The sequence below is a fragment of the Taudactylus pleione genome, unplaced genomic scaffold (assembly GCF_031769625.1).
Source record: "Taudactylus pleione unplaced genomic scaffold, aTauple2 ptg001573l, whole genome shotgun sequence".
Lineage (NCBI taxonomy): Eukaryota > Metazoa > Chordata > Amphibia > Anura > Myobatrachidae > Taudactylus > Taudactylus pleione.
In genome coordinates, this window is record NW_028285970.1 from 5,271,788 (window position 1) to 5,297,733 (window position 25,946).

A 25,946-nucleotide genomic window follows, 5' to 3' on the forward strand; every position below is an offset into this window, starting at 1 on the left:
CTGCGAGTAATCACATGTCGCAATGTGTGCACACGTTTGTAGCTATATTGGCAAGGATGTAAGAGGACACATCTGTATATCAATATTAAGATATTTGTAATAAAAATTAAAAATAATAGGTATATGTATTTTTGAAAACCACAGTCCATTATAAATAATTTATTTGTCTTAAGGATCTATATAGCATACATACTTGCTGTGCTGAACTTTCTTTTGTTGTTTAGGGCTCTATTTATTAACAGTATTTTTACTCAAATAAAGTGAAAAAGGGTGTTTTCACATCCTTTTCACAGTATTTTAGTATCACCTAAGTTACTAAAGGGCAATTGGAGTAGAATTTGTAAAATTCTACTCCAAGCCCTAATTATCACTTATTTTTAGTAAGCATATCGCATTTCCCATAATTGTAATTACTAAAGTTACTAAAAATAAATTGTGAAAAAATACCGGGGAAAGCCATGTGATAATAACGCCACCTGGAGGTGGAGTTATCCAGGGTCTTCCCCGGTTACCGGACTCCTGCTCTAAAAGGCAGAGCAGAGCCTGGAGCCGGCCCCAGTGATCAGCTGTGTGGTCTAAACAGACCACACGTTGATACACTGTAAAAAAAAGAATAAAAAATAGTAAAAAAATAAATTACCAGAGTCCAGGGACCGGAGATTGGGGCTCCAGTGATGTCCTTCCTCTGGTCAGCTGGTCTCCCATCCTGCACTGGGACCCGGTCATCAGCTGACTGGGTCCCAGTGCAGGTTGGGAGATCAGCTGACCAAAGCCACAGAGGACATCACCAGAGCACCGATCATCAGAGGTAAGTGTAATTAAGGGAGGGAGGGTCGCAGGATGGGAGGGGATGGGTCATGGGGGCGGGGCTTAGCGGTGGCCGGTCAGTGCATGCACGGGCACTTATTGTATTTTTTGCGAAAATACCGTGAGAAGTGTGTGGAGGGGATTCGCAGAGCTTTATCGCAAGCTCTGTCCTTGCAAAGAATTTTTAGTAAATCCCTGTGATATTGACTGAATTCGCAATGTGAATATCAGTCGTTAATATCACACTACAATCTGCATTCCCAATGTGGATTGTAGTAAATAGAGCCCTTAGTATTGTACAAATGTGTTTTTAGTGTTATCACATGCATTGTGGAGATCCAGAAAAGAATAAAGTTAATAGGTGCATATTTTATACCACTGTCCAACATAGGTTGACAAGTGATTCTGGGAGCTGACTAGTCTAGCCATGCAGTTTCTAATTTGTGTAGATGAATTTATAAAATACACTCGCTGTATAGATAGGAATTCCTTATGTATGTTTATAATATGTCCCTTTATAATATCTGAGAACATAAGAATGTGTGTTTCATGTTTTTTCTTGTACAGAAGATGAATAGTAATTGCATAGGAATAACTATTCATAGACCATTCCGAACCTTGGGCCTGCTTCCGAGATTTACGCTAATGCAATCACAACTGAGATCGCTCACGGATCCCAATTGCTAAAATATGCTAATGCCTTCCAAAGCTTAGCCGAGCATCGGGATAGCCACTGTTGCCTTATAATATCCGTCCGAGGCCATAAAATAGCATAAACATCGATAGCATCGATGCACATCGGGCAGCCATGCAGCCTCTAAGTCAAGTCTGATCTGTATCAAACACTGCGTCTCTCCTGACATGCTGAGAGCTCTCATACTCCGACTCCCCTCCATCGCATGGCTAATTTATGCATTTAAAAGGTCAGACATGTCTGCGTTTTTGTAACCAACCCCTCATTACTTACCCCAAACGCAGACTACCTTTCACTCAACTCCTCTGGACACGAGCGTAATCGCAATGCAATCGCTGCACATGCACAGTGAGGCTTTCCCAAATGAGCTGTTGCTAACATTCGCTCAATCTCTATAAATATCGGCATTTAGTAAATCAGGGCTCTATGTTAGATAATAAACACTGACTGTTGACAAACAGATACTGTATTTCATGAACAACAGTTTGTTAAATAATGATAAACACTTGTGTTTCCTTTTACCAAGATAAAGATGGAAGCATGCGCTACCTATACAATGGGGAATGCAGAGAAGCCTGCCCTCGGGGTCACTACATCGCAGACCGTACATGTCAGCAGTGTCCTGACAACTGTGAATACTGCAAAAGCAAAACCAAATGTGACAAGTGTTTGGAAGGATACTTCTCTGTCAATGGAATCTGCCAGGAGCTAGACTGTCCAGAAGGTGTGTAATAAACAATATTGTTCACTGCTTGATCCAGTATTTGCTATATGGTAGCAAAATTCAATTGAGATCAACTTTCTATTTTTCTTTTTTTGAGAGCTTAAAGCAAGTCTATTTCCAACACCCTCCAATTGTATGTGCCTTCAACCACTGCAGGAGCATATTTATAATGGGTGCAGGGTGTGTGGTGCACACAGGCGCCTGGGTCCATGGGGGCCCACGCACTTACCCCTCCGAAGTCCCACGTCGGGCTGCAGCGCTGGACAAAACACCTGAAAAATGGCCACAGCTGCCATTTTTCCGGCGTTTTGCGCATGCGCACTAGGGGAATTACAAGTAAAAGGTGGCCGCGTAATTTTCCCAGTGACCTGAGCACACTCTAGTACCTACAGGTGCAGCACTGATCGCTGCTCGCCGCTGGAGAGAGAGGAGGGGGCCCAGACAGAAACTGCACACGGGCCCCCTCCTCTCTAGAAACGCCCCTGAACCAATGCCAATTTTTACTATTGAAAATATTCAGATGAACTGATTTAATCTACAAGTGGTAATGTTTTTCATCATGTGATATCACATCACATGATCAACAACAGCAGAATGTCTCAAAATGACAATCTGACACTCTAGGGCGCCATGATTCAAAAAGTTTGGGAACCACTGGCTTATAGTATATACTAAGGGCCTTTTACTAACAGCTTAAAATTCAGCCCAGCAATGTGTCTTTATTCTTGTCAGTTCGTCAGTTTGTCTGCCTAGTGTATTTCATGTTGTACAACCAGTCCCATGTATTTGGACTTTGGGCAATCTGGGCCTAGTTTGGTGGATACTGCGGGGAATGAATGGTCACTTGAAAGAATACTTGCCTATATTTATCTCCAATCTGGGAGTTGCTGGAGAGGAGATGCAAGTGTCTGGTGACACAAAAAGCAATTTTAAGGCCCGCAAACCATGGCGCAATGCCAGAAATCACGGCATTGCACAGAGGGGGCAGGTCCATGATGTCTCTGGGACGTTCCAGGAAAGTAGGCAAAGTTTCCTTCAAAGTTGAGCAAATTAACCTTTGCCACTGTTTTTATTTCAATTATGCTGCTATATCTTTCCTAAATTGCTGGTGTTTAACTTAAATTAATTAAGATAGTTCCACTACAATTTTATGTTTTTTATATGTTTTTATTACAAAGTGAAACTGGTAGGTGTAAATGTAAAATCTGAAAATGCCTCCCATTAAAAGTATAGGTTAAGAGCAGATCTCTGCCACCACAGAGATTGTGGTGGGAATCAAACCTATGACCCCAGTATGGTGAGACCGCAATACTAACCATTGTGCACCTAATCCACCCAACTTCTCCCTTCAGATAGTATATAACCTCACTCCACAAAATTCATGAGCGTACTCAGAAAACTGAAGGCATTTGCCCCAACATAGGTACATGATGTCACAAAAGAACATTGTGCTAATCGCGCTCTGGACTGGCCGTCCCATGGGGGAGCTTTCTCCTTCTGGGACTGGCAGGACAGCGTGAGATTAGTAGTGAGAGCTTCCAATGGGAAGTCACTCATTCCTAGTCCAATCCTCATCATAGCACTGTGGGGGCCTGGCCTCATTAGGGGAGGTGGTGGATATTACTAGGGGCTGCAGTCCTGATGGTGAGCCTATTTGAATCGACCCCAAAATGAGAGCCTCCCTTGTGACAAGAACGGGGTGCGTGACGTCACAAACTACATGTAGTGATGCCACCGAGTTGCAGGTACTGTATGCATCATTCCTGAAAATACTGCAATGAAAAGATATAGAGGCCTATTTATGTATGAATACGCTGCACCAACTAAATCAGTGTTCCTCATCACCACATGTCACTGCAATAAGGACATTTTTGGGGGGAATATTTGCCATGGGGCTGACAAAGGGAAATGGACCCTGATAGAAGCCCTTCCAAGCTATGAGAAAGGAGTAAAGTGATTGCCTACATGAGATCACTTTACTTCAGGGCTTGTACCCAGCCATCCAGCCGTGCATGTACAGTGCAAACTAGTTGCAACGGCTATTGGGTTAAGCTACCGTATAAATCACTAAAGAGGGATCCCAAGATAAAAAGGCCCCTAAGTAAGATTTTTCTGTGTCAGGTCTAAACTCATACAGTGTTTAGGAGTTTCTAGCACTGTATTGTAAGAGCTCTAATAAAAACATCATCATTAATTGGACTGAAGAGATCAGAGAGCTAGACAAAACTACACCAACTGTCAGAATAGGGTTAGCCACACTCTTAATTACACCATCCCACTCTATATTGCATTTCACTCCTGCATATTTCCTCCATAGCACACCCCAATCCATTCACAGTACCATTACTTCAACTTTCAGCAGCACAATTCTGTTGTTACCGAATAATTAATCTTCTGTCCTTTCCATTTCCTTCCTTTTCCAATTCCTCCTCCTCATTTTCCTTAAAAGTAGGTGAAAATATAAATGTTAATCTACTTTTGTAATACTTAAGTGCTGGCCCCATTTATTAAACAGGTAACACAGGAACTTTCACTGAAATCTCAAACTTACAGGTAATCCCCAAAGTGAAACATGGTTTCCATACACTAGTACGGGCACTTCCTCATTTCCCAATTCATCCAACTCTAAAAATGCATAATTTACTAAATTTAAATGCGGCAGCAGATGGTTCTGTTCTTGAAGCCCTGCTTCTTCCCATGGGATTGGAGTCCCGAGTTGCAAAGAGGGATCCTTTGGATCCCTCTATTCCCATTCAGATCCCTGCATAGCCTGTTGGGTATCTCCATACGTATGCTTGAATGGCAACTAAATACCCAACAATACACAGATGCTATAGACATGTGTTCAGCACAGAGTTTGTCCAGCACAACGTGTCAGTACAGTGTGTTACCAGACATATAAACTTTATAAAGCAGTGAAGTTGCATAATTATGTCAGTGTGTTATACATGCAGGAGTTACACCCAAGATGGGGTTCATTAAACCGAGAGAAGCAGAAAATTATACCACATCGAAGTTTGCAACAGAAATTCAATGAAAGCATGAAAGGCTGTGGAAAGTTACAGTTGATCCAGGTGACAGTCCGAGGCCAGATGATATAGAGAGCCATTGAAACTATTGGGTTAAGTGTTGAGCAACATGGGAAAGTGTCAGCAAAAGACATGTGGACAGCACTGCAGGCAGCATATAAGGATGATGAGAAAACTTGATCTGAGGCATGTATTGTCTTGACCATCGCGACCATCATCCTGGCCGCTCGCTTTAGCTGTGGGTGGTCACCCACAGCTATACGAGTGGCCAGGAGGCCGCTCTAAAAATTAAGAAGGACGGCCCTGATTCAGAGCAAGCGCTCTGTCAGAGCGTCCGGCTCTGAATCGTTGTGTCAGTTGAGTTAAATGCTGACAATACTGCATTACACTCTGAAAGTGAGAAGCCCTGATAATTCAAGCACACATGTTGTATATGTCACAAAAGAGGTCACAAAACATCTGAATGTAAATTATAGAATGTAAATACTATGCAGAATAAGAAGTGCAACAGCAAAGATGAGCCAGCTTTGAGTGCCACAGACAGCCACAGATAATATTCCTGATATATTGACTTAGGTGCTACTAGGCATTTTAGCTGCAATAAAGAGTGATCACTACATTAGCCATGTGCAATCCTATAATAATTAAAGTCAATGAAATCCAAGATGCCCTTTATGTACCAAATATGGAAACAAATCTCAGTTTCCTAGAGAAAAGAGGTTAAAGAGTGCAGTTTGCAAAAGGAAAGTGCATTACACGGAACAAAAGAGGGACTGTAATAACAACAGGTACCCAATGCTGTCAATTACATGTCCTTGACACACAATAGTGTAATACAATGATAACATCTAACTCACACCCTATGGAACTCTGATTAATTTGATATGCAACACTTGTATATCTGTGTGCGACTGAGTCTCTGAATCAGAATACAAATCGCTACAGTGCAGCAGCCGCGGCTCTTTTCCATGCCAAGTTCCACTTACAGAATCATTCATGCACAGATATAAGTATTGCATATTAAATTAAACAGCACAGTCCCCTGGTACTGCAGAGTTGCATGGGACCTGGAGGCTCACTCACTCCAGGCATGCCGTGCTGCATGGCATATTGAAGAGAGATAAAGGCATGGCTATTTTTCTGGAAAAATAGGTTCAGGAACTGTGGATGGAGCTACTGGGGGTGGAGCTACAGAAACAATTATATATACATTATATATATATATATATATATATATATATATATATATAGTATTTAGAAAAGAAGGCACTCAAAAGGACTTTTATATGTTTTGGAAAATATATTTTGGCCCAGGAAATTACGTCATAGTTAATGAGAGGTTCAGGAACTGAGGGCCTGATTCAGACCCGCTTGCGAGCGCAGAGCACTCGCAAGCGGGTCGATGTTGGGCCAGTGCGCATGCGCATGACGGACGCGGCTCCGTCGTGCGCATGCACGAGAACCGGATAGCGACAGGCAAACCGTCGCTCCGGGTCTCGTACCAAAGGGGGCGTGCTGTCTAAATTGAGTGACAGCACGCCCCCTTTGGTGGGCGGGCCAGGGGCGTGGCTGCTCAGACGGAGGCGTTCCCATGGGAACGCCTACCGTCTGGGGATGGCCCCACTGACATCACAAGTGATGTCAGTGGGAGAGCTTTCGGCTCTGTTAGAGCCAAAAGCACTCCAGTGCTTGCGGCAGACGTGACCCTACCACAAGGGTCTCATTGCAAGCCTGATGGTCGCAATGGTCTTGACCATCGCGACCATCATCCTGGCCGCTCGCTATAGATGTGGGTGGTCACCCACAGCTATGCGAGCGGCCAGGAAGCAGCTCTAAAATCAGGAAGGACGGCCCTGATTCAGAGCGAGTGCTCTGTCAGAGCGTCCGGCTCTGAATCAGGGCCTGAGTTCCTGCTGTAAAATAGCACTGGATGTAGGAGGACACATCTGTACTTGCCTTCTCTCCCAAAATGGCTGAGAGGCTTCATAAAATTGGGTGGCGCTCCTGGCCACCCAGAAGAGTGATCAAGTACCCTAGAGCTGGCTGCCCACTTACAAGTCTGGGCAGCAGATGACACGATTTGCACTGAATCACGTCTTTGTAGCCATGCCCAGGGCCGGATTAAGAGGGGGGGGGCGACAGGGGTGGTCGTCCCTGGGCCCCCACACATGGAGGGGCCCCCACTAGCAGCGGTGCGCTGTCTGTGCCCACCGCTAGTGTCCCCTCCGCTGGTGTAGTGTAGACCGCGCAGAGAGCGTGGCCACACTGCACAGTGACATACACACAGCCGCTGGCGGCAGCTGTGTGTATGTTACAGCAGCCGATGAGAGTCACACAGACTCTCATTGGCTGCTTCATCAACGGAGGGCGCCGGCTGGAGCTCACTCATGAGCTCCGCCTTCCGGCTCCCCCCCTGCAGCTGGCGATGATGGAAGAGACGTCATGACCGTGACGTCTCTCCCAACTGTGCAACAGAAGAGCCTGGACTCGCTTCAGGAGTGGAGATTCAGGTAAGTTTTTTTTTTCTGTGTGTGAGGCACTGTCACTGCTTAGGGGGGAGCGCTACAGGCGTCCCAGTATAGGGGGGCCACATCATGGGGGCACTGTATAGGGGGCTGTTTGCTAATAGGGGCAATGCATGGGGGGCTACTACTGGGGGCACTGTATAGGGGGGGACTACTATAGGGGGCAGAGCATGGGGGGATTACTACTGGGGGCACTGTATGGGGGGACTACTACTAGGGGCAGAGCATAGAGGGACTACAACTGGGGGCACTGTACAGGGGGGGACTAATACTAGGGGCAGAGCATGGGGGGACTACTGGGGGCACTGTATAGGGGGGTCTACTACTGGGGGCACTGTATAGGGGGGTCTGCTACTGGGAACAGAGCATAGAGGGACTACTACTGGGGGCACTGTATAGGGTGAGACTACTACTGGGGGCACTGTATAGGGGGGACTACTACTGGGGGCAATGCTTTTGGGGGAATACTATTGGGAGCTCTATATAAAGGACATATATATATTCAGGGTGTGCAGTCCAGGAATCTTTCCCATATACTGTATATAAAGGACACTGCATAGGAGGGACTACTACTGCGGGCAATGCATAGGGGGGAACTACTAATGAGGGCAATGCATAGGGGGGACAACTACTGGGGGCACTGTATAGGGGGACCACTGTTGTTGGTATTATATAAGGGACACTGCATAGGGAAGACCAATACTGCTGTAGTGCATAAGGGGCACTACTACAGGGGGGGGACTACTACAGGGGGCACTACTACAGGGGCACTGCATAGGGGGACTACTACAGGGGGTACTGCATAAGGGGCACTACTACAGGGGCACTGCATAGGGGGGACTACTACAGGGGGCACTGCATAAGGAGCACTGTATAGGGGTGACCATTACTGGGGACATTGCATAAGGGGCACGTCTACAGGGGACATTAAGGTGAATAGAAAGAAAAAAAAATCCTAGGGTGACAAGAAACGGTGGTATATAGGGCCCCCCCAAGTTTGTTGCCCAGGGGCCCCCACAGACCTTAATCCGGCCCTGACCATGCCTCTTGCTATACAATGGCAGTAATCTCTGTATTGGGATTATACCTAGGGGGTGGCATGGCTACGATATAGCGAACACGCCACCATGCCTCCACACATCCTCCTAGATAAGCCTGCAGCTGGAGACATATCTGAACCAGAAGCTACCAGTGTGGACATCCAACCACAGACACCTGCGAGATCAAACAGTGGAAAATCACCAAGGAGATACTATGAGGAATTGGCAAATATTGCCCTCAGTGAACCTCAAGATATCAAAGAGTCAAAGTAAAGAAATGACTGGGGTGAGTGGAAATCAGAAATAGACAAGGAGAAGAAGTCACTTATGACAGCAGTTGTGAGTTTATAAAGAAGGAACTGTTAATGTGGTACACATGGTCAGCAAGAAGAATCCTGTTAATATTCTTACTAAGAAATGTAGACTAAACTCACTTGAAATGTTGATATATTCCTGCTGGTCTAACCCTCAATTTTTAACATGCTGCTACATTAATACTTAAGGTAAAAAATGTTTGTGTAATATGGAGAAGGGTGCAGCAAGTGGGGAAGTTGAAGTATGGAGTGCACTACTCCACAGTCTCCATGAAGCTTCTTTAATGGGGCATCAATCCGTTACCGAGATGGTCGCCGTTTGGTCTTCTCCACATATTTTAACAGTGAATTGATTAACAAATATGCCGCTTAATATTACTTGCATATAAAATGTCTGACTGTAATGTCCACATTAAACAGGAAAACTCATTGACAAAGATGTTAGGAGATATTCTTCTAACCATACCAGACTGTACCAATCCTTAATTTTGGTAATACATGCAGAACATTTTTTTTCTACACAGGACAAGTTGGAGATCCAGGCAGTGAGACATGTGTGTCATGTGCAGAAGAGTGTCGGGAGTGCTCCGCAGGTGGGTTTCAGAATGAAAGGAATCATTAGTGTTCTTTAGATGTTAGGACAGAATGTACCCTACAGGCAAATATTATACTGTCAATCACCGCAAACAGGGATAACGCATGCAAATGTTTTTAGTCATTAACTTTGGGATCATGGATTCTATAAATACAAAGAGCACAGTTTCTTTCAATAGAACATGTTTCATGACAACTAACAGCAGTAAGTGTCTCACTTGTTTGTACAAGTAAAACATTGGATGTATTATGGTAATTATTTATACTTTTAAATATTTGGAGCACTTTAAAAATATGTATTTTCTTTATTAGCAAAGTGTATTTTCTGTTAAATGTTAGCTAAACATCACAAGTAATTTCACACGATTGATGGTATCTGCCCTTATTTAATGACATCCAAACTAGCCAACATTGTTATCACTTCTGCTTAATATCTCTTATACTACATTATTTATCAGAATATTTAGTTGAATTATAACTATGGCCATTGCCTTGTAAGGTGCCACAGTGTTTCACAGCAGTGGTGTATCTAGGGATCCAAGTGCCCCTGGCAAGGTGCCCCCCTCCTCATAATTTCTGAATAATTACACTATACATTAAATAAGTACTTAAAATTATTACCCAGCTGCCCCCCTATGCAGTGCCCCCAGTAGTAGTCCACACTATGCAGTGCCCCCAGTAGTGGCCACACCCCCATACAGTGCTCCCAGTAGTAGACCCCCCCTATGTAGTGCCCCAGTAGTAGTCCCCACTATACACTGCCCCCAGTAGTAGTCCCCCCTATACAGTACCCCCAGTAGTAATCCCCCCTATGCTGCATTGCCCTCAGTAGTCCCCTCTATATAGTGCCCCCAGTAGTAGTCCCCCCTATATAGTGCCCCCAGTAGTAGTCCACCCTCTGCAGCATTGCCCCCAGTAGTAGTCCCCATATACAGTGCCCCCAGTAGCGGCCACTCCCCCCCATAAAGTGCTCCCAGTAGCGGCCCCCCTATACAGTGCCCCAGTAGCGACCACCACCCCCCATAAAGTGCCGCCAGTAGTGGCCACCAGCTATACAGTGCCCCCCCCCTTGTGCCAGGCTTACACACACAGAAAAAAAAAACTTACCTGAATCCCCTTTCCTGACGCGACTGCCGCTGTCCGCTCCTCCCGACCCACTCTGCAGTGCACTATGGGAGAAACATCATTACGTCTCTCCCATCACCCAATGCAGGGTGAACCAGAAAGCAGAGCTCATGAGTAAGCTCCAGCCGGCTCCCTCCGTGGAGGCAGCAGCCAGTGAGAGTCTGTCTGACTCTCATTGGCTGGCTGCTATAACAAACACACAGCAGACGCTGGCGGCTGTGTGTATGTTACTGTGTAGGGCAGACCGCACTACACTTGTGGGGCCCGGGGGACTAGCGGTGGGTGCAGCCCACTGGGGTAGTCCACCCCTTGGCTGCTGGTGGCACTGCCGGACGGTGCCCCCCTTTGGCCGACGCCCCTGGCGAGTGCCATGCTGGCCAATAGTTAGATACGTCCCTGCTTCACAGCCAAGGCCGGTCCTACACATATGCTGGTTACGCAGCCGAGTATGGTGCCACATACAGGGGGGCCCCTGATCAGGCTGCGGCCAGCAACATGCAGCTCAGGCTGGTGGATGGCATTCAGACTGTGTCACTATAACACAGCTGCCTGCCATTCTATTACCAGGGGTGGGCCACAGCCGTGGCTCTGGCTCCCTTAGTTTCTATTGGCATGTTGGCCACACAACGTGGCGTCATGATGTTAAGTTGCACTCACAATGTGCAAAGAAGGCTGGGGCTGGCCAGTCTGGATACCTGCGGCCGGCATTGAAGAAGAGTCCCGGACCTGAGGACTTGGAGAAGGCGGGTGGCGGGGTGCTGGTTACTGGCCTGCCTGGTCGTCACTCAGTCAGTGCAGGCAGCGCCTGCACCACACTCCGCAGAGCCTCTCTGCTGTATTTACTGTATATATATATATAAAGTCTCTGGGGAGTATGGCACTGCCTGCACTTACTGAATGTAAGTGAACACCAGGTATGGCTTTTCCCATGAGACCACGTCCCCTTAATTTGTTCGGATGCGCGCACAGTACCACTGGGGACGCCGGGAAAAAAAATTCTGCTTATCTCAAAAATTCAGCTCAGGCCTGCCCTGTTGACAGCATCAGACAGTGGGGAAAACAGGGCATACAGAAGGGATAAAAAAGCAGATAAAATAATTGCAGACATGAAACCTGCTCATGAGAGAGCTCACAGCATAATAGGAACAAAACTTAGATAAGAGGAGTGAGTGTGGCTCTGATGGAGATTGGAACAGTTGTGAGTGTGTACCAGTGTGGGTACTACAGGTGGGAGTAGGGTAAACGCTAATACAGAGATGGTTTTTTAGACATTGTTTAAATATTTGAAGGCTATGGGAGAGTCTGACCAGGCATGGTAGGAAATGGAATAAGTTGTTTGTAACACAGGAGAATTATTGTAGGCAGGACTGAGAGAGGTTACTGGGTAAGGCAAAAATAATACTGTAGGAGTGTGAATATTTTGAAATTAAATTAGAGATGTATGAAGGGGTGTCATTGTTTAGGGCTTTGTAGGTGATGTGTGGAAGCTACAGTATATTGCCACATCATATAACATGGGCTTAATGGAAAAGCCAGATAGCAGAAAGCAGAAGGTGAGACAGGAGATGATGAGAGAATGAGTAATACCCACTGCATTAGTTTAATTACCTTAGGGCTGCTCTCATGCCTCCTGAAACCTTTTGCATGCAATGTAGCATTTTCCTCCATTGGCTAGCTCCTCCTTCTGGCTAATCTCCCTTGACATAATTGGGCTATCATTAGTTGATTATCACAATGCTTCAGAGAAGAGGGAGCCAGAATTACTATTATTTACATTGCACCTAAAGACCAAAGGACAGGAACTACAGGCAGTCAGACAGAATGGCTATACATGCAGCGGGCTACCCAGCAGGGTGAAAAAAAAGTGTGTTCAATGACCAGCTAAAGGTGGCCCAATATGCACCAGTCCGGGAAGCAGATGCCCCCATAGCCCCCAACCAAGCCTGGCCAAGATAGCTTGTCCATGATCAGAGGGGATCTACTTCCTCCTAGGACAGAACTACAGTTGAGCTTTGCCAAAATGGACTGGTATAGATACTGGATGTGATGCACAAAGCAGTGGGCAGAGTCAAGTGGGACATCACTTACAGCTGGCTTGGTAGACCGTGGCAATTGTAGTGATGTTGATGTAACACCTGCTCACCTGTTTCTTTCTCTTACTGGATTTGTGATAGGGTTACAGCATTGCACATTAGTAGCTTATATGGATGACTCTCCTTTCTGGTGGTGCCTTTACCCAAGCTGTCTTCAATTGTTCTCAAGAAAATGGAGTGTACATGGGTCTACTCTGGATCACTCATAAGCATCTAGAATTTAGGAGCAATGAGCCTGTTATCCTACTCTTGCCCCAACAAGACACATATACACCAATTAGAAAAATAAAGAACCCATTTGGAGGGGGGGTGTTTATAAAATAATTACTAGAAATTATTTTCAATAAATAACAATAAATCATTACAGTCTCTTGTTTGTATTTCAAACACCCTAAATAACACAAGTAATTGCCACTTATAAACTGATTCTACAGGAAGATTTACTTTTGGTCATTAAATCTTCTTCACAGGTCAGAAGCTCGCTATAAGTCCCTACTATGACCCATTATAAGCTGCTAAGGCAATGATTTTCATTAATTGTCAGTCCCCATAGCCTCCTTCTATGTCTGAGTGGTGTATGAGATTAGATGTCTTCAGCTGATAGATTCCGATGGATATATTTACTAAAGTGAGAGTTTTTAGAAATGGAGATGTTGCCCATAGCAAGCAATCAGATTCTACTTAACATTTTACTAGCACCTTCTAGAAAATAATATCTAGAATCTGATTGGTTGTTATGGGCAACATCTCCATTTCTAAAAACGCTCACTTTAGTAAATACTGTTTTAGAGATGTGCGCTGACCCTCATGTTTTGGTTTTGGATCTGGATCTCCCCTGGTTTTGGATCTGAATCTGGTTTTGGATTTTTTTTCCTTGGTGTTTTGTTTTTTGGTTTTGGTTTTGGATCTGGATTTTTACTTAAAATATCATAAAAACAGCTAAAATCACATAAAATAGGCCTGTTTTTGTTCCTATAGTATTATTAACCTCAATAACATTTATTTCCAGTCATTTCCAATCAATTTTGACCACCTCACAATATTATTTTTTTCATCTAGTTAAGGCCAAAAGGTTGCATCCAGCTAGCTGGCTTACTAAGCTAAGCGACACAGTGGGCTGCTTCCAATTTCCAACACGGATACGGGGCCTGATTCAGACCCACTCGTAAGCGTCCGCACGCTCGCTCTGAGCGATGGTCGCACAACTGCGCATGCGTATGGTTCGCAATGCGCATGCGCAAACCAGTCATTGTGGTCGGAAATCGTGCGCTCATAAAACACAGAGGGGCTGCTATTTTGAGTGACAGAATGTACCGTTTGTGGGTGGTAATGGGGGAAGGTGCTTGAAAACGGGGGAGTGGTTGTGCGAACGCAGGCGTGCCCAACGGTCAAAAGGGCGTTTAATGGGAGTGCATAATTAGCAAAGGAGCGTCATCGATCACGTCGCTTGGTTGTCTTTTAGCCTGAACTGCTCGCAGTGATTGCGGGAAGTAATTCCTACCTCAAGCGCTGCGAGCAGTTCAGATGCCGTTCGATGTTCCCGATTAATCTAATAAAAACAGGAGATGACGTGATTTGCGAATGGCAAAGGGGCGTCTTGAAAAAATAGCGAGTGCATTTAGCGGACGCTCACACAGACATAGAGGCGTCCTCACACCGCAAAGAGCGAGCGCTCAATTTAAATATCCGGCCCCTTTTTGAGAGCGAGTGGCCGCAAATAGCGTCCGGGTCTGAATCAGGCCCACAGTGTGTTATACAGTGTGGGTTGGATACACCAATAGTGCACTTACTTACTGTTATGGGTGATGGATCCGGGGCAAGCAGGGAGATCCGAGCTTGGCTCGGGTCTCCCTGGATCCCCGAAATTCGGGGGGATTCGGTTCTCTGAGAACTGAACATGCTCATCCCTAGTAAATATACACCCAAGAATTCTGTGGGAACTGTCAGTAGCTGGAGATCATCAGCGGCTGCTCTACAGTTAGCGGCCGCTGATTGGCTGGTGGGACGTGCAAAGCCTGTGCAGTCCCGGCAGCTGGCATTCGGGAGATATCAGTATGTGTGGCAACACACATACTGATACCGGGTGTGTGGATCAGGAAACTTGTTTTTTTTTTAATGCAAAGTCCATGGATTACTGCGGAGACCAGCGCCAGGATATAGGTGAGTATGCAATTTTTTTTGCAGGGCCAGTCATTAAGGATTCTACTGGAGAAGAGGACAGAAGCATCTGGTATAGGTAAGTATGTGTGAATGGGTAGGTGTATGTAATAAAGCTTTACTAATCACGGTGTGTGTGTTTTGTCTTTCTTTAGCTATTTATTTTACAGTGGGGGTACAGGTGCCGATCGTCTACTGGCACTTGTAGTTCCACAAGTGCCAAAAGGCATGCATGCTGGCACCTGTAGTCCCACTGTAAAATACAATAGTTTACTTCTATTCTTTACATTATTCCCCATACCCAATGCTCCAGGGGTGTGGGGAAGAGCCCCGGCTTCAGTCCAAGCCTGGGGTTTCGGGGAGAGGGACCCCTTCTTGGGGGGGTCCCCACCTCCCCTGAGATCCCCAGCTTGGCCTGACCGACTTGGGCTGATAATGCTTTGGCCCCGGAGCCCGGTGAAAGGGCCTCCAGGCTGTGGCATTACAGCCCGGCCATTTTGGGTCTGGTGCTGGTTTTAAATATAGGGGGGACCCTACGCAATTTTTTATCCCCTATATTTAAAATCAGGACTGCCCCTGGAGCCTGGTGTTTCTAAATTATGGTGGAACCCTACACATTTTGTTCCTTGTAGTTTTAGAAACCAGGACTGGCTGGCAAGCCTGGGGCTGGTTAGGCTTTAGGTGGGGGACCCTATGTCATTTTTATTCTGATATTTAATGTTTTTTGCTATATTTACAGGCAGAAACATACATGAATCACAGTGATCTGTGTATGTTTCTGCCAAACTCTCAGATCACAGGCAGGTGTATTTTTTTCACGAGATTTTACAGGAGAGTTTTCCCATCTCATGAGAGTTTAGAAACTCTGTGCTTGGTAAATTCCAGAATCCTATCTTCACTAGTGAAAAGGTTCTCGAGTTTTGCCGATGGTGAATTGAAGACAGTTTGCTAACTCTCCAGTATTTCCCATAGCAAAGGAGATCTCTCTCACGAGTTTGATATTAGTAAATTTGAGAGTGGGAAAAAATGCCGAAACTCTCCCAAATTCTCAGCTTAGTAAATTTACTCCTAATTATCTCCAGCTACACTATGCAGCATTAATGACAACAGTTTTTTCATTAATTCACATCACTTTCTCTTGCCTACCCTAACTTCCCCCCATATGTGGTTGGTGCTGAGACTGCTGTTGTCTGGTGTGGCAGAAATATTGTTACTTGGGAACTGGCTAATAAGTGTTACTTGGGAACTGGCTAATAAGTTGTTAATGTAATGTGGAGGCTCTTTATTAAATGTGACATGGAGTTCATTGAAAAAATGTGCTATTAATATTAACTTGATGTTAGGTTGGATGGAGAGTATAGACCTATTTATTGAATGCAAATGCTATTAATTTAATGTTGAGGTTGGGAAATCTAAATTTTTATTAAATATGAATAATATTAATTTAGTCTTGGGCTGTCTCAATGCAACAAAGCCTACTTTTAAACATGGGTGCTATTGATGTAATCCTGGGCTGGTTGGGGAGACCTTAGTGTTCACTTGTTTCTCAGCTTTCCAGGAGGTGAGTAGTACAAATACCTTTTCTAAAAAAAAGCCCCAACATTCCAGGTTACAGATAAGAAGCAACAGGGCTTAACACACCAGCAGTAGTGTACATCCCACTTCAAACGTTATACATTTGGGAAGCCGGCTGCCGGAACCTCGACTGCTTTATCCCACTGTGGGATAAATGACCGGCGTCTATATCTAGACGCCGCTCATTTCCCCGACGCCGGGAGACCGGCGCCCGGCATCCCGATCGAGCGGATGCTGGGCGCTGCGAGCGGACAGCCGGGGGGGTGAGGGTTAGGTTTAGGGCACCCGGGGGGGGGACTTAGGGTTAGGCAACCCCCCGGGAGGGTTAGGGTTAGGCTAGGGGGAGGGATGGTTAGGATTAGGCACCCCCAGTGGGGAAGGGGGGGTTAGGCACTTAGAGGGGGATTAGGGTTAGGCACAGGGGGGGAGGCTAGGGATAGGCACCCCTAAGGAAGGTTAGGGTTAGGGGGGTTAGGTTAGATTAGTAGATACTTACCTTACCACGATCAGGATTTCCAGCGCTGTCGGGCTTCCGCTGCCGGGCTCTGCTTTTTGTCAGGCTGCCGCTGATGGGATTCGAACTCCCGGCCCGGCGGCAGTCGGGATATCATATCGATTCCCTTCAAACGGCTCTGCTTGTGAAGGGAGAGTCTTGTGCACTTTACATTTGTGTGTGCAGCATTGCTCATGTGTTTGAAGGGGAAAGAAGAGTTAGGGGTAGTCACATTCTTTCATTATGACTGTGGTCATATCAGTGGACACTACTCAGCAACACATGCATGTCTCTATTCATGCCAATTTGGCCCTGTCTGCTGATGATTTTTTCTTGCCAGCAATATGAGGCCACTACATTTCTAGTGCACATTAAGTTACCAATTCACACTTGATTATGCATTCTATTTGCATGTACTTGGTTAGAAATTGCTGCAAATGTTGTATACATAACTGTTATGATCTGAGAATGAGGAAGGCATTTTAATTGCAAAAACAATATTTCCTACTGTATCAATAGAATACTGTCACATCTGAAAACACTTTTTAAACAATATTCCTGCAGCAGATTGTTTATTTTAGAAATGTTTTTTTTTTATTTTGGCACTTTTTGTAAGCAATGAAGGTCATCTTGTCTTAGTTGCTATCTCCGACTTGACATGTCCAGTGGAGTCTGATTTCTAAGTCCAGTAACTTGCTGGTGTAGGGCAGCTGTCAGAGCCATGCATAGTTTTCAACAACAATAAACCAGAATACATTAGTCATTTACTTTGTTCAGTTTTAACTGAAACACAATTCTAATAAAACAGTCTCAAGGTACGAGAAGTAAGAAAATCATCGGCATAATGATTATCCTGGAAAACCAGGATGTGCTGTAGTCATACAGTACAAGCACATTGAATATGCTTTATATATCTATATACAGTCAGGTCCATAAATATTGGGACATTGACAGAATTTTCAGATTTTGGCCTCTATTCACCACCACAATGGTTTTGAAATGAAACAAACAAGATGTGCTTTAACTGCAGACTTTCAGATTTAATTTGAGGGTAATTACATCCAAATCGGGTGAACGGTGTAGGAATTACAATGGTTTCAATATGTGCCTCCCACTTTTTAAGGGACCAAAAGTAATGGGACTATCAACTCAAAAGCTATTTCATGGACAGGTGTGAGCTATTCCCTCGTTATTTCATTATCAATTAAGCAGGTAAAAGGTCTGGAGTTGATTCTAGGTGTGACATTTGCATTTGGAATCAGTTGCTATCAACTCTCAATATGAGATCCAAAGAGCTGTCACTATCAGTGAAGCAAGCCATCATTAGGCTGAAAAATCAAAACAAACCCATCAGAGAGATAGCAAAAACATTAGGTGCGGCCAAATCAACTGTTTGGAACATTCTTAAAAAGAAAGAACGCACCGGAGAGCTCAGCAACACCAAAAGACCCTGAAGACCACGGAAAAAAACTGTGGTGGATGACAAAAGAATTATTTCCCTGGTGAAGAAAAACCCCTTCACAACAGTTGGCCAAATCAAGAACACTCTCCAGGAGGTAGATGTATATGTGTCAAAGTCAACAATCAAGAGAAGACTTCATAAGAGTGAATATAGAGGGTTCACCACAAGATGTAAACCATTGGTGAGCCACAAAAACAGGAAGACCAGATTAGAGTTTGCCAAACAACATCTAAAAAAGCCATTACAGTTCTGGAACAACATCCTATGTACAGATGAGACAAAGATCAACTTGTACCAGAGTGATGGGAAGAGAAGAGAAGGAAAGGAACTGCTCATGATCCAAAACATACCACCTCATCAGTGAAGCATGGTGGTGGTAGTGTCATGGCGTGGGCATGTATGGCTGCCAATGGAACTGGTTCCCTTGTATTTATTGATGTGACTGCTGACAAAAGCAGCAGAATGAATTCTGAAGTATTTCGGGCAATATTATATGCTCATATTCAGTCAAATACTTCAGAACTCACTGGACGGTGCTTCACAGTGCAGATGGACAATGACCCGAAGCATACTGCAAAAGCAAACAAAGAGTTTTTTAAGGCTAAAAAGTGGAAAGTTATGCAATGGCCAAGTCAATCCCCTGACCTGAATCCGATTGAACATGCATTTCACTCGATGAAGACAAAACTGAAGGGAAAATGCCCCAAGAACAAGCAAGAACTGAAGACATTTGCAGTAGTGGCCTGGCAGAGCATCACCAGGGATGAAACCCAGCGTCTGGTGATGTCTATGCGTTCCAGCCTTCAGGCTGTAATTGCCTGCAAAGGATTTGCAATAAAGTATTAAAAAGTAAAAATTAGGTTTAGGATTGTTTAGTTTGTCCCATTACTTTTGGCCCCTTAAAAAGTGGGAGGCACATATAGAAACCGTTGTAATTCCTACACCGTTCACCTGATTTGGATGTAATTACCCTCAAATTAAATCTGAAAGTCTGCAGTTAAATCACATCTTGTTTGTTTCATTTCAAAGCCATTGTGGTGGTGAATAGAGGCCAAAATATGAAAATTCTGTCAATGTCCCAATATTTATGGACCTGACTGTATCTTCTACATTTATCACTGAAATACTCTGGGTAATAACAATTATAGGATGGCTAACTCACCTCGATCAAGCTTAAAGGCTTTTGAAGGGTCATGTAATGAATATTATTTCATTATTAAGCTCAATAGGGGTCTGTTCCATAATTTGGTTTCACAAATATTTGTAATGTGCGTTCCACAAATAACTCACCTTAACTAACAAGTAGAGTGAATAAAGTGAATAAAATATTTATACAATGAACATCTTCACGAAAGATTAGCACAAGTCTTTTATTGGACATGTTGTACACGTTTCTGGTCTTTAGACTTAATATATTCAATGCAGATAAAGTCGGTGTCAGCTTGTTTACTACCGTCTTTAACCTCGGTGCATTCATCAAGTTTGATTGAAAAGACAGCATTTATAAGTAGGGCTTTGAGCAATAACAATCATACGTAAATCATTTTAATTTTGTCCATGTCTGGGAGACCGCTATTTGGAGTATATACTGTAAACTGCTACATTTATTTATTATATGTAGTATACAGTGGCTACTGGCCTTCACCTGTCCTACACATCCAGTTCACTTTTTTAAGTAGCACATTTATTTTAAACCCATTCATGCACAATAATGTAATGGTAATTCTGTGACAATAAATCACAATTAATAATTGTACTTACAAAATTTTCCTTTGCCAGATCCATATTGGCTGCTCCTGGACAAATAACATATTTACACAAATACTGTAATGATATCTTTTTACATTCTAGATGATCCTAAGCTGTGTACCTCCTGTCTGGATGGTTATTACATGTAAGTGCATCTCTTTTATTACAATATAATCTATTGGGTTGTTTTCAGTTTTCGGTTGCACTGCAAAACAAGCAGCTTGATATTACATCTCATACACCCTAGCCAGAGCAATGGTTACACACTAGGCACACTACTGTAGGTTGATGTGAATCCAGAATCAGGGTTGTACTATAGAGTATCAAGACGTAGTGAGTTTAAAAAAAATTAATTATCTCAGTATGTGATCCCAGTGTTGCAGATATAATAAAGTGAAAGGCTCAGTATTCTTTCTTGCTGCTCATATGTGCATAATACAGAACAATTAAAAAGTTAAGCTGGGTACACATTAGCTGATGTGTACCCAGCGCAATATCACACTTGACGGGACCTAGCATGCAGCAAGTGCATACACACTTGCTGATGCTGGGTCCGACGGGGAAGGGACGGGCCATGCTGCATTCTGCAGCATGACATCGTTAGCGACTTTCCGTCAGCCCTGCAGTGGACCAATGGGGGATGCCGCTAGTGACCCACGGGAGCGTGCATATCATGGGTACACACTAAACGATGTACCCCATATTTCGCTCCGATCCATGGGATTGGACAACATATTGTCTAGTGTGTACCCAGTTTTAGATTATCAAGAAAATTTTATAAGCTTGGTTACAATTTGTGGGAAAAGGAAAGAGTGCTAAAGTACTTTACAATGTTAAAAATATAGTTTGCTCTTTACATTTTCATGCAGAAAAAGCAAGTTGCAGTGGGTTAAAGTACCAAAACACATTTAATGTTATATGAAATTCAGGGCTAAAGATGTTGTGAAAACACTAAATAAAATTTGACGTTACTCATAAGCATAGTGCTCAGGTTATTTAATAAACTTATGTGGCTTTTTAAGAGCAGAGCCGGCCCTAACCAATTTGGTGCCCTAGGCAAGATGTTGTCTGGTGCCCCCAGCAGAAAATCCCAGGTTCTCCCCTCACAGCACCCCTCTCAGCACACTGCTGTAACTAAAGAGAAAGGGAACAGGTTTTAGGGGAAAGTTAATTATACCCCCACCTCAGAAGGCATTCTACAGGGCAAATTCTCCCCTCACAGCGCTCCTGTTCCCTCATTGCACAGCACCCCTCACCCATCACAGCACCTGTCACCTAGCACAGTACCCCTGACAGCATAGATTACATCACAGCATCCCTCGCCCAGTGCAGCACCTATCACAGCACAGACTACACTACAGCACCCATCACCCAGTACAGTACCCCTCTCCCAGTACAGCACCCCTCACAGCACAAATTATAGTACAGCACCCATCACCCCTCTCCCAGTACAGCACCCCTCACAGCACAAATTATAGTACAGCACCCTTCACAGCACAGATCCATCACACCTCCCCCAGTACAGTACAGTACCCTTCTCCCAGTACAGCACCACCCACAGCACAAATTATAGTACAGCACCTCTCGCCCAGCACAGATTACAGCACAGCACCCATCACCCCTCACCCAGTACAGTACAGTACCCTTCTCCCAGTACAGCACCACCCACAGCACAAATTATAGTACAGCACCTCTCGCCCAGCACAGATTACAGCACAGCACCTATCACACCTCCCCCAGTACAGTACAGTACCCTTCTCCCAGTACAGCACCACCCACAGCACAAATTATAGTACAGCACCTCTCGCCCAGCACAGATTACAGCACAGCACCCATCACCCCTCACCCAGTACAGTACCCCACTCCCAGCACCCGTCACACAGAACAGATTACAGCACAGCGCCCCTCACAGCACAGATTACGGCACAGCGCCCCTCACAGCACAGATTACTGCACAGCACCCCTCACCCAGCACAGATTACAGCACAGCGCCCCTCACAGCACAGATTACAGCACAGCACCCCTCACCCAGCACAGATTACAGCACAGCGCCCCTCACAGCACAGATTACAGCACAGCGCTCCTCACAGCACAGCACCCCTCACCCAGCACAGATTACAGCACAGCGCTCCTCACAGCACAGATTACAGCACAGCACCCCTCACCCAGCACAGATTACAGCACAGCACCCTTCATCCCTCATCCAGTACAGTACTCCTCACCCAGCACAGAACAGATCACAGCACCCATCACCCCTCAGCCAGCACAGCACTCCTCACCCAGCACAGCAGTTAGCACCCATCGCTCACAGCACAGGCATACCCCCACATCCCACCTACTCCCCATATGTCTTTATCTCCCCCCTACACATAGCAGTCATCAGCCCCCACTCCCCATATGTAACTGTCTCCCATTCCTCCGTAGCAGTAACTATCATCAGCTCCCTGAGCCCCTACTCCTCCCCATATGTCTTTGACTCCCCCTCCCATAGCAATATCATCAGCCCCCACTCCCCATATGTGTCTGCCTCCCCTTCATCCAGCTATTCCCTTTATGCTGTGTGGTGGGGCAGGGTCTAGCAGCAGCTCCGTGGGTCTTGCCTGGCTTCTCCTCTGCACAGCTAGATCCCCTTCCGTCCTCCTCTGCACTCTGCAGCAGCTGCCTCAGCGAAAGTAAACACTTCCTGCCTGTGTGATGCTGCTGCTGTTTAGCCCCCTCACTGGCCCTGGTTACTACACCATGCCAGCTCAAAGAGAAAAAAATCTACATCTGGCCCTAAGCTTGGGATGCCCCTAGGCCTTCCTGTTGCCCCTAGGCATTTGCCTATAATGCCTATGCCTAGGGCCGGCCCTGCATAAGAGCACAGTTTTACACCATTTTAAAGTATCCCTGTGTATAAACTATGCAGATAATAACAGGCTATGACTACTTTGCCAGTGCTGTGAATATTTCTCCAAACCTCTAGCGATGCACTCCGGGACTTGGTTGTGATAGATAACTCCATCTTCCTGATGGCATTACACTATAGAAGCCTATGGGCTTCTCTCCGCTGAGTGCTGATAGAGGGATCCAATCGGATCTCTCCCAGCACCCCCCCGCGGCACGTGCGTCCTCCTGTACATGGGCATAAGGACGCTGGAGGGGCTTCTGGGTCATAGACCCGGAAGTCCCTCCATCACAAAGGGCCGCTCTTACTGACAGAGCGGTCCTTTGTGGGGATCGTCATTCATACCGGCGTTACCAACGATGCTAGTGCAATGCCTCATGCATCCGCCCAGTATGTGATTGACAAGAGTTTGGTAGAACATATATGGGTTATAGGACAGAGATAAAAGCAGTGGTTCTAAAGCCTGCAGTCAGATATACTAACATATTAATAGAAGCTAGGAAAATTCATGTTATAGCTACATTAAAACATTATAATCTCTTATTAACATTACATAAGTACAATGATAAAGGTAAGTAAGTATAAATTTCAAGTGACAACATGTGTCTTTTATAATGTACAAGTACACTCATACAATATAATACATTCCCATGACTATTAATATCGGCACAATAAAAACTGTGTCGGAGATATGATTTATATAGAAGCCTGTACTATACCACTGTGCACTGACTGACTTTCTCAAATTTAATTTTGTATCAAGTCAACATCGCTATGGTTGTTTAAGATTGTAAACAGACATACAGCTAAAGGTACACTTGCACAAGTCTAGGTACATGCATGTGGTCACAAATCATTTTCTTACATACCTGCACTAAAATGTATAATACACCATACAATAAATGGAGCAGGTTGTTCCAGCTCATGTACATGCAGAACATATTAAACCAAGAATATGTGTTTTCACGCAGATATCAGAATTTCTGTTACGCAGTGTGCCCTAATAAGACCTATGGTAGAGACTCAGTAATGAGCTGCTTTCCATGTGAGCCCTTGTGTCTGAGCTGCACGGAAGATGAGTGTCTATATTGTGAAAAAGGCTTCTATCTGAAAGGTAAGGTTACCCCACCAGCAATTCCACCAACGTAAGCTATGGTTGTGGTCAAGATGGTGTCTTTTCCCCATTGCCAAATTTGTGAACATGCACATAAATGGTCTGTAAGATGAATGTTACAAGGCTGTTGATAGGTGTAACTAATGTGAAGAACCATTCTGGACGAGCAGTATACATGAGGACAATGTAGTAGGCATTCACGGTCCAGTATAGACAGACAGTGGTCACACACACACTAACATTTCGGCAAGGACTTTTTCTTGCACTGGCAATAAATGAACCTAAATCTGTATATATTTGGTGCAAGTTAAACCTGACACCATGGAAAATGGGTTCCATGCTCAGGATTAATAGGTGTTCCAAATACAGGCCCCAGAAAGGGTTTGGGTATTGGATCCAGGTGATCAGCATCCCGACAGACAGAATCCCTACAGATTTAGGTAAGTATCCTAACCCTCCCCCAACCCTGACCCACCATTCCCACAGCCTAACCAGTTATATTCACTCATGTTATACTCTCTAAGAATCAAAATGCCCAGTTTAAGTATATAAAAGTCACACTGCGCCCTGTGTCAATTATAGTACATAGCCTGAAGTCATAACGAAACAGTCATCAACCTTATTAGCATATGCAAGCCTGCTAGCAATAAACAAGCACCTACATCAATGATATACTGGAAAAAAAAATTGAGATTTTGTCCCTTTTTAGAGTAATGTGACCCCGCACCCACACAGAGCAATAAAGTGCTAAATTGCGAATTTGAACCTGAATGCTCTGGACGTAATGAAGTCATTCTAATAATATTGCTTAGGAAGGTCACCTAATACATGTATAGGTAACAAATATGTATTTCCTTCATTGCTGTATAATATACGTTTACATCTTGTCTGGGGGTACGCAACTACGAGGATTCCGCATCATACACAATTTAGTGGCATCGCCACTTGTTGCTAAATGGGCATAGGCTAAGTTTTCTGAGGGTGCATTATAGACGTGTAGGGAGAATGGTAGGCTATGCTGAGAGCAGCATATGCAGAGATCTGTATGATTTCAGGTGTATCTCTCACTTGAAATCATGTCATCTACCATACCTAACTCTATAACAATCAGAAAAATACTTAGCAGAGAGGTCACAGCAGAGGAGCTATCCAATGCAATCAACCTCTCCTAGCCCATGGTTTCTGTGCCTCTTGTTACAGATAATTGTCTCCAATCTTTCTTCTGTATTGCTATAAACCTAATGTAGGGACACAACTGTACCTCTGTGCTAGTTATAGACATATACCATTACTAAACATACAGTAGATGTAAAAAATGTTACTAAGAGTTTAGCTTAATGATTGAGCCTAGACATAACTTCCTTAGTTCAACAAGATCAAATAGGGATTATCCAAGAGGGCCAAGTGGCAGATAAAACTCAACCTGATTCATATAGCACATAGGTAAGCTGTACATGGACTTGGTTGCAGAAAAACATGTGGTTTGTGCCTTTATGCATCATAGTCTGCAAACCTTTGGGTGCAACGGATGGTTCATACAATACACGGAGCAGTCTCTATATAA

At 44.6% G+C, this 25,946-nt stretch overlaps 1 protein-coding gene across 1 annotated transcript in view; it reads left to right on the forward strand.

The window, feature by feature from the left end:
- PCSK5 (proprotein convertase subtilisin/kexin type 5) overlaps positions 1–25,946 on the forward strand; it is a 622,474-nt gene that overhangs the window by 523,918 nt on the left and 72,610 nt on the right. The window contains exons 23-26 of the mRNA XM_088464067.1: positions 2,028–2,225; positions 9,658–9,726; positions 20,484–20,526; positions 24,240–24,382. Coding sequence (XP_088320193.1) covers positions 2,028–2,225; positions 9,658–9,726; positions 20,484–20,526; positions 24,240–24,382 — 453 coding nt within the window. The remainder of the gene's footprint in view (positions 1–2,027; positions 2,226–9,657; positions 9,727–20,483; positions 20,527–24,239; positions 24,383–25,946) is intronic.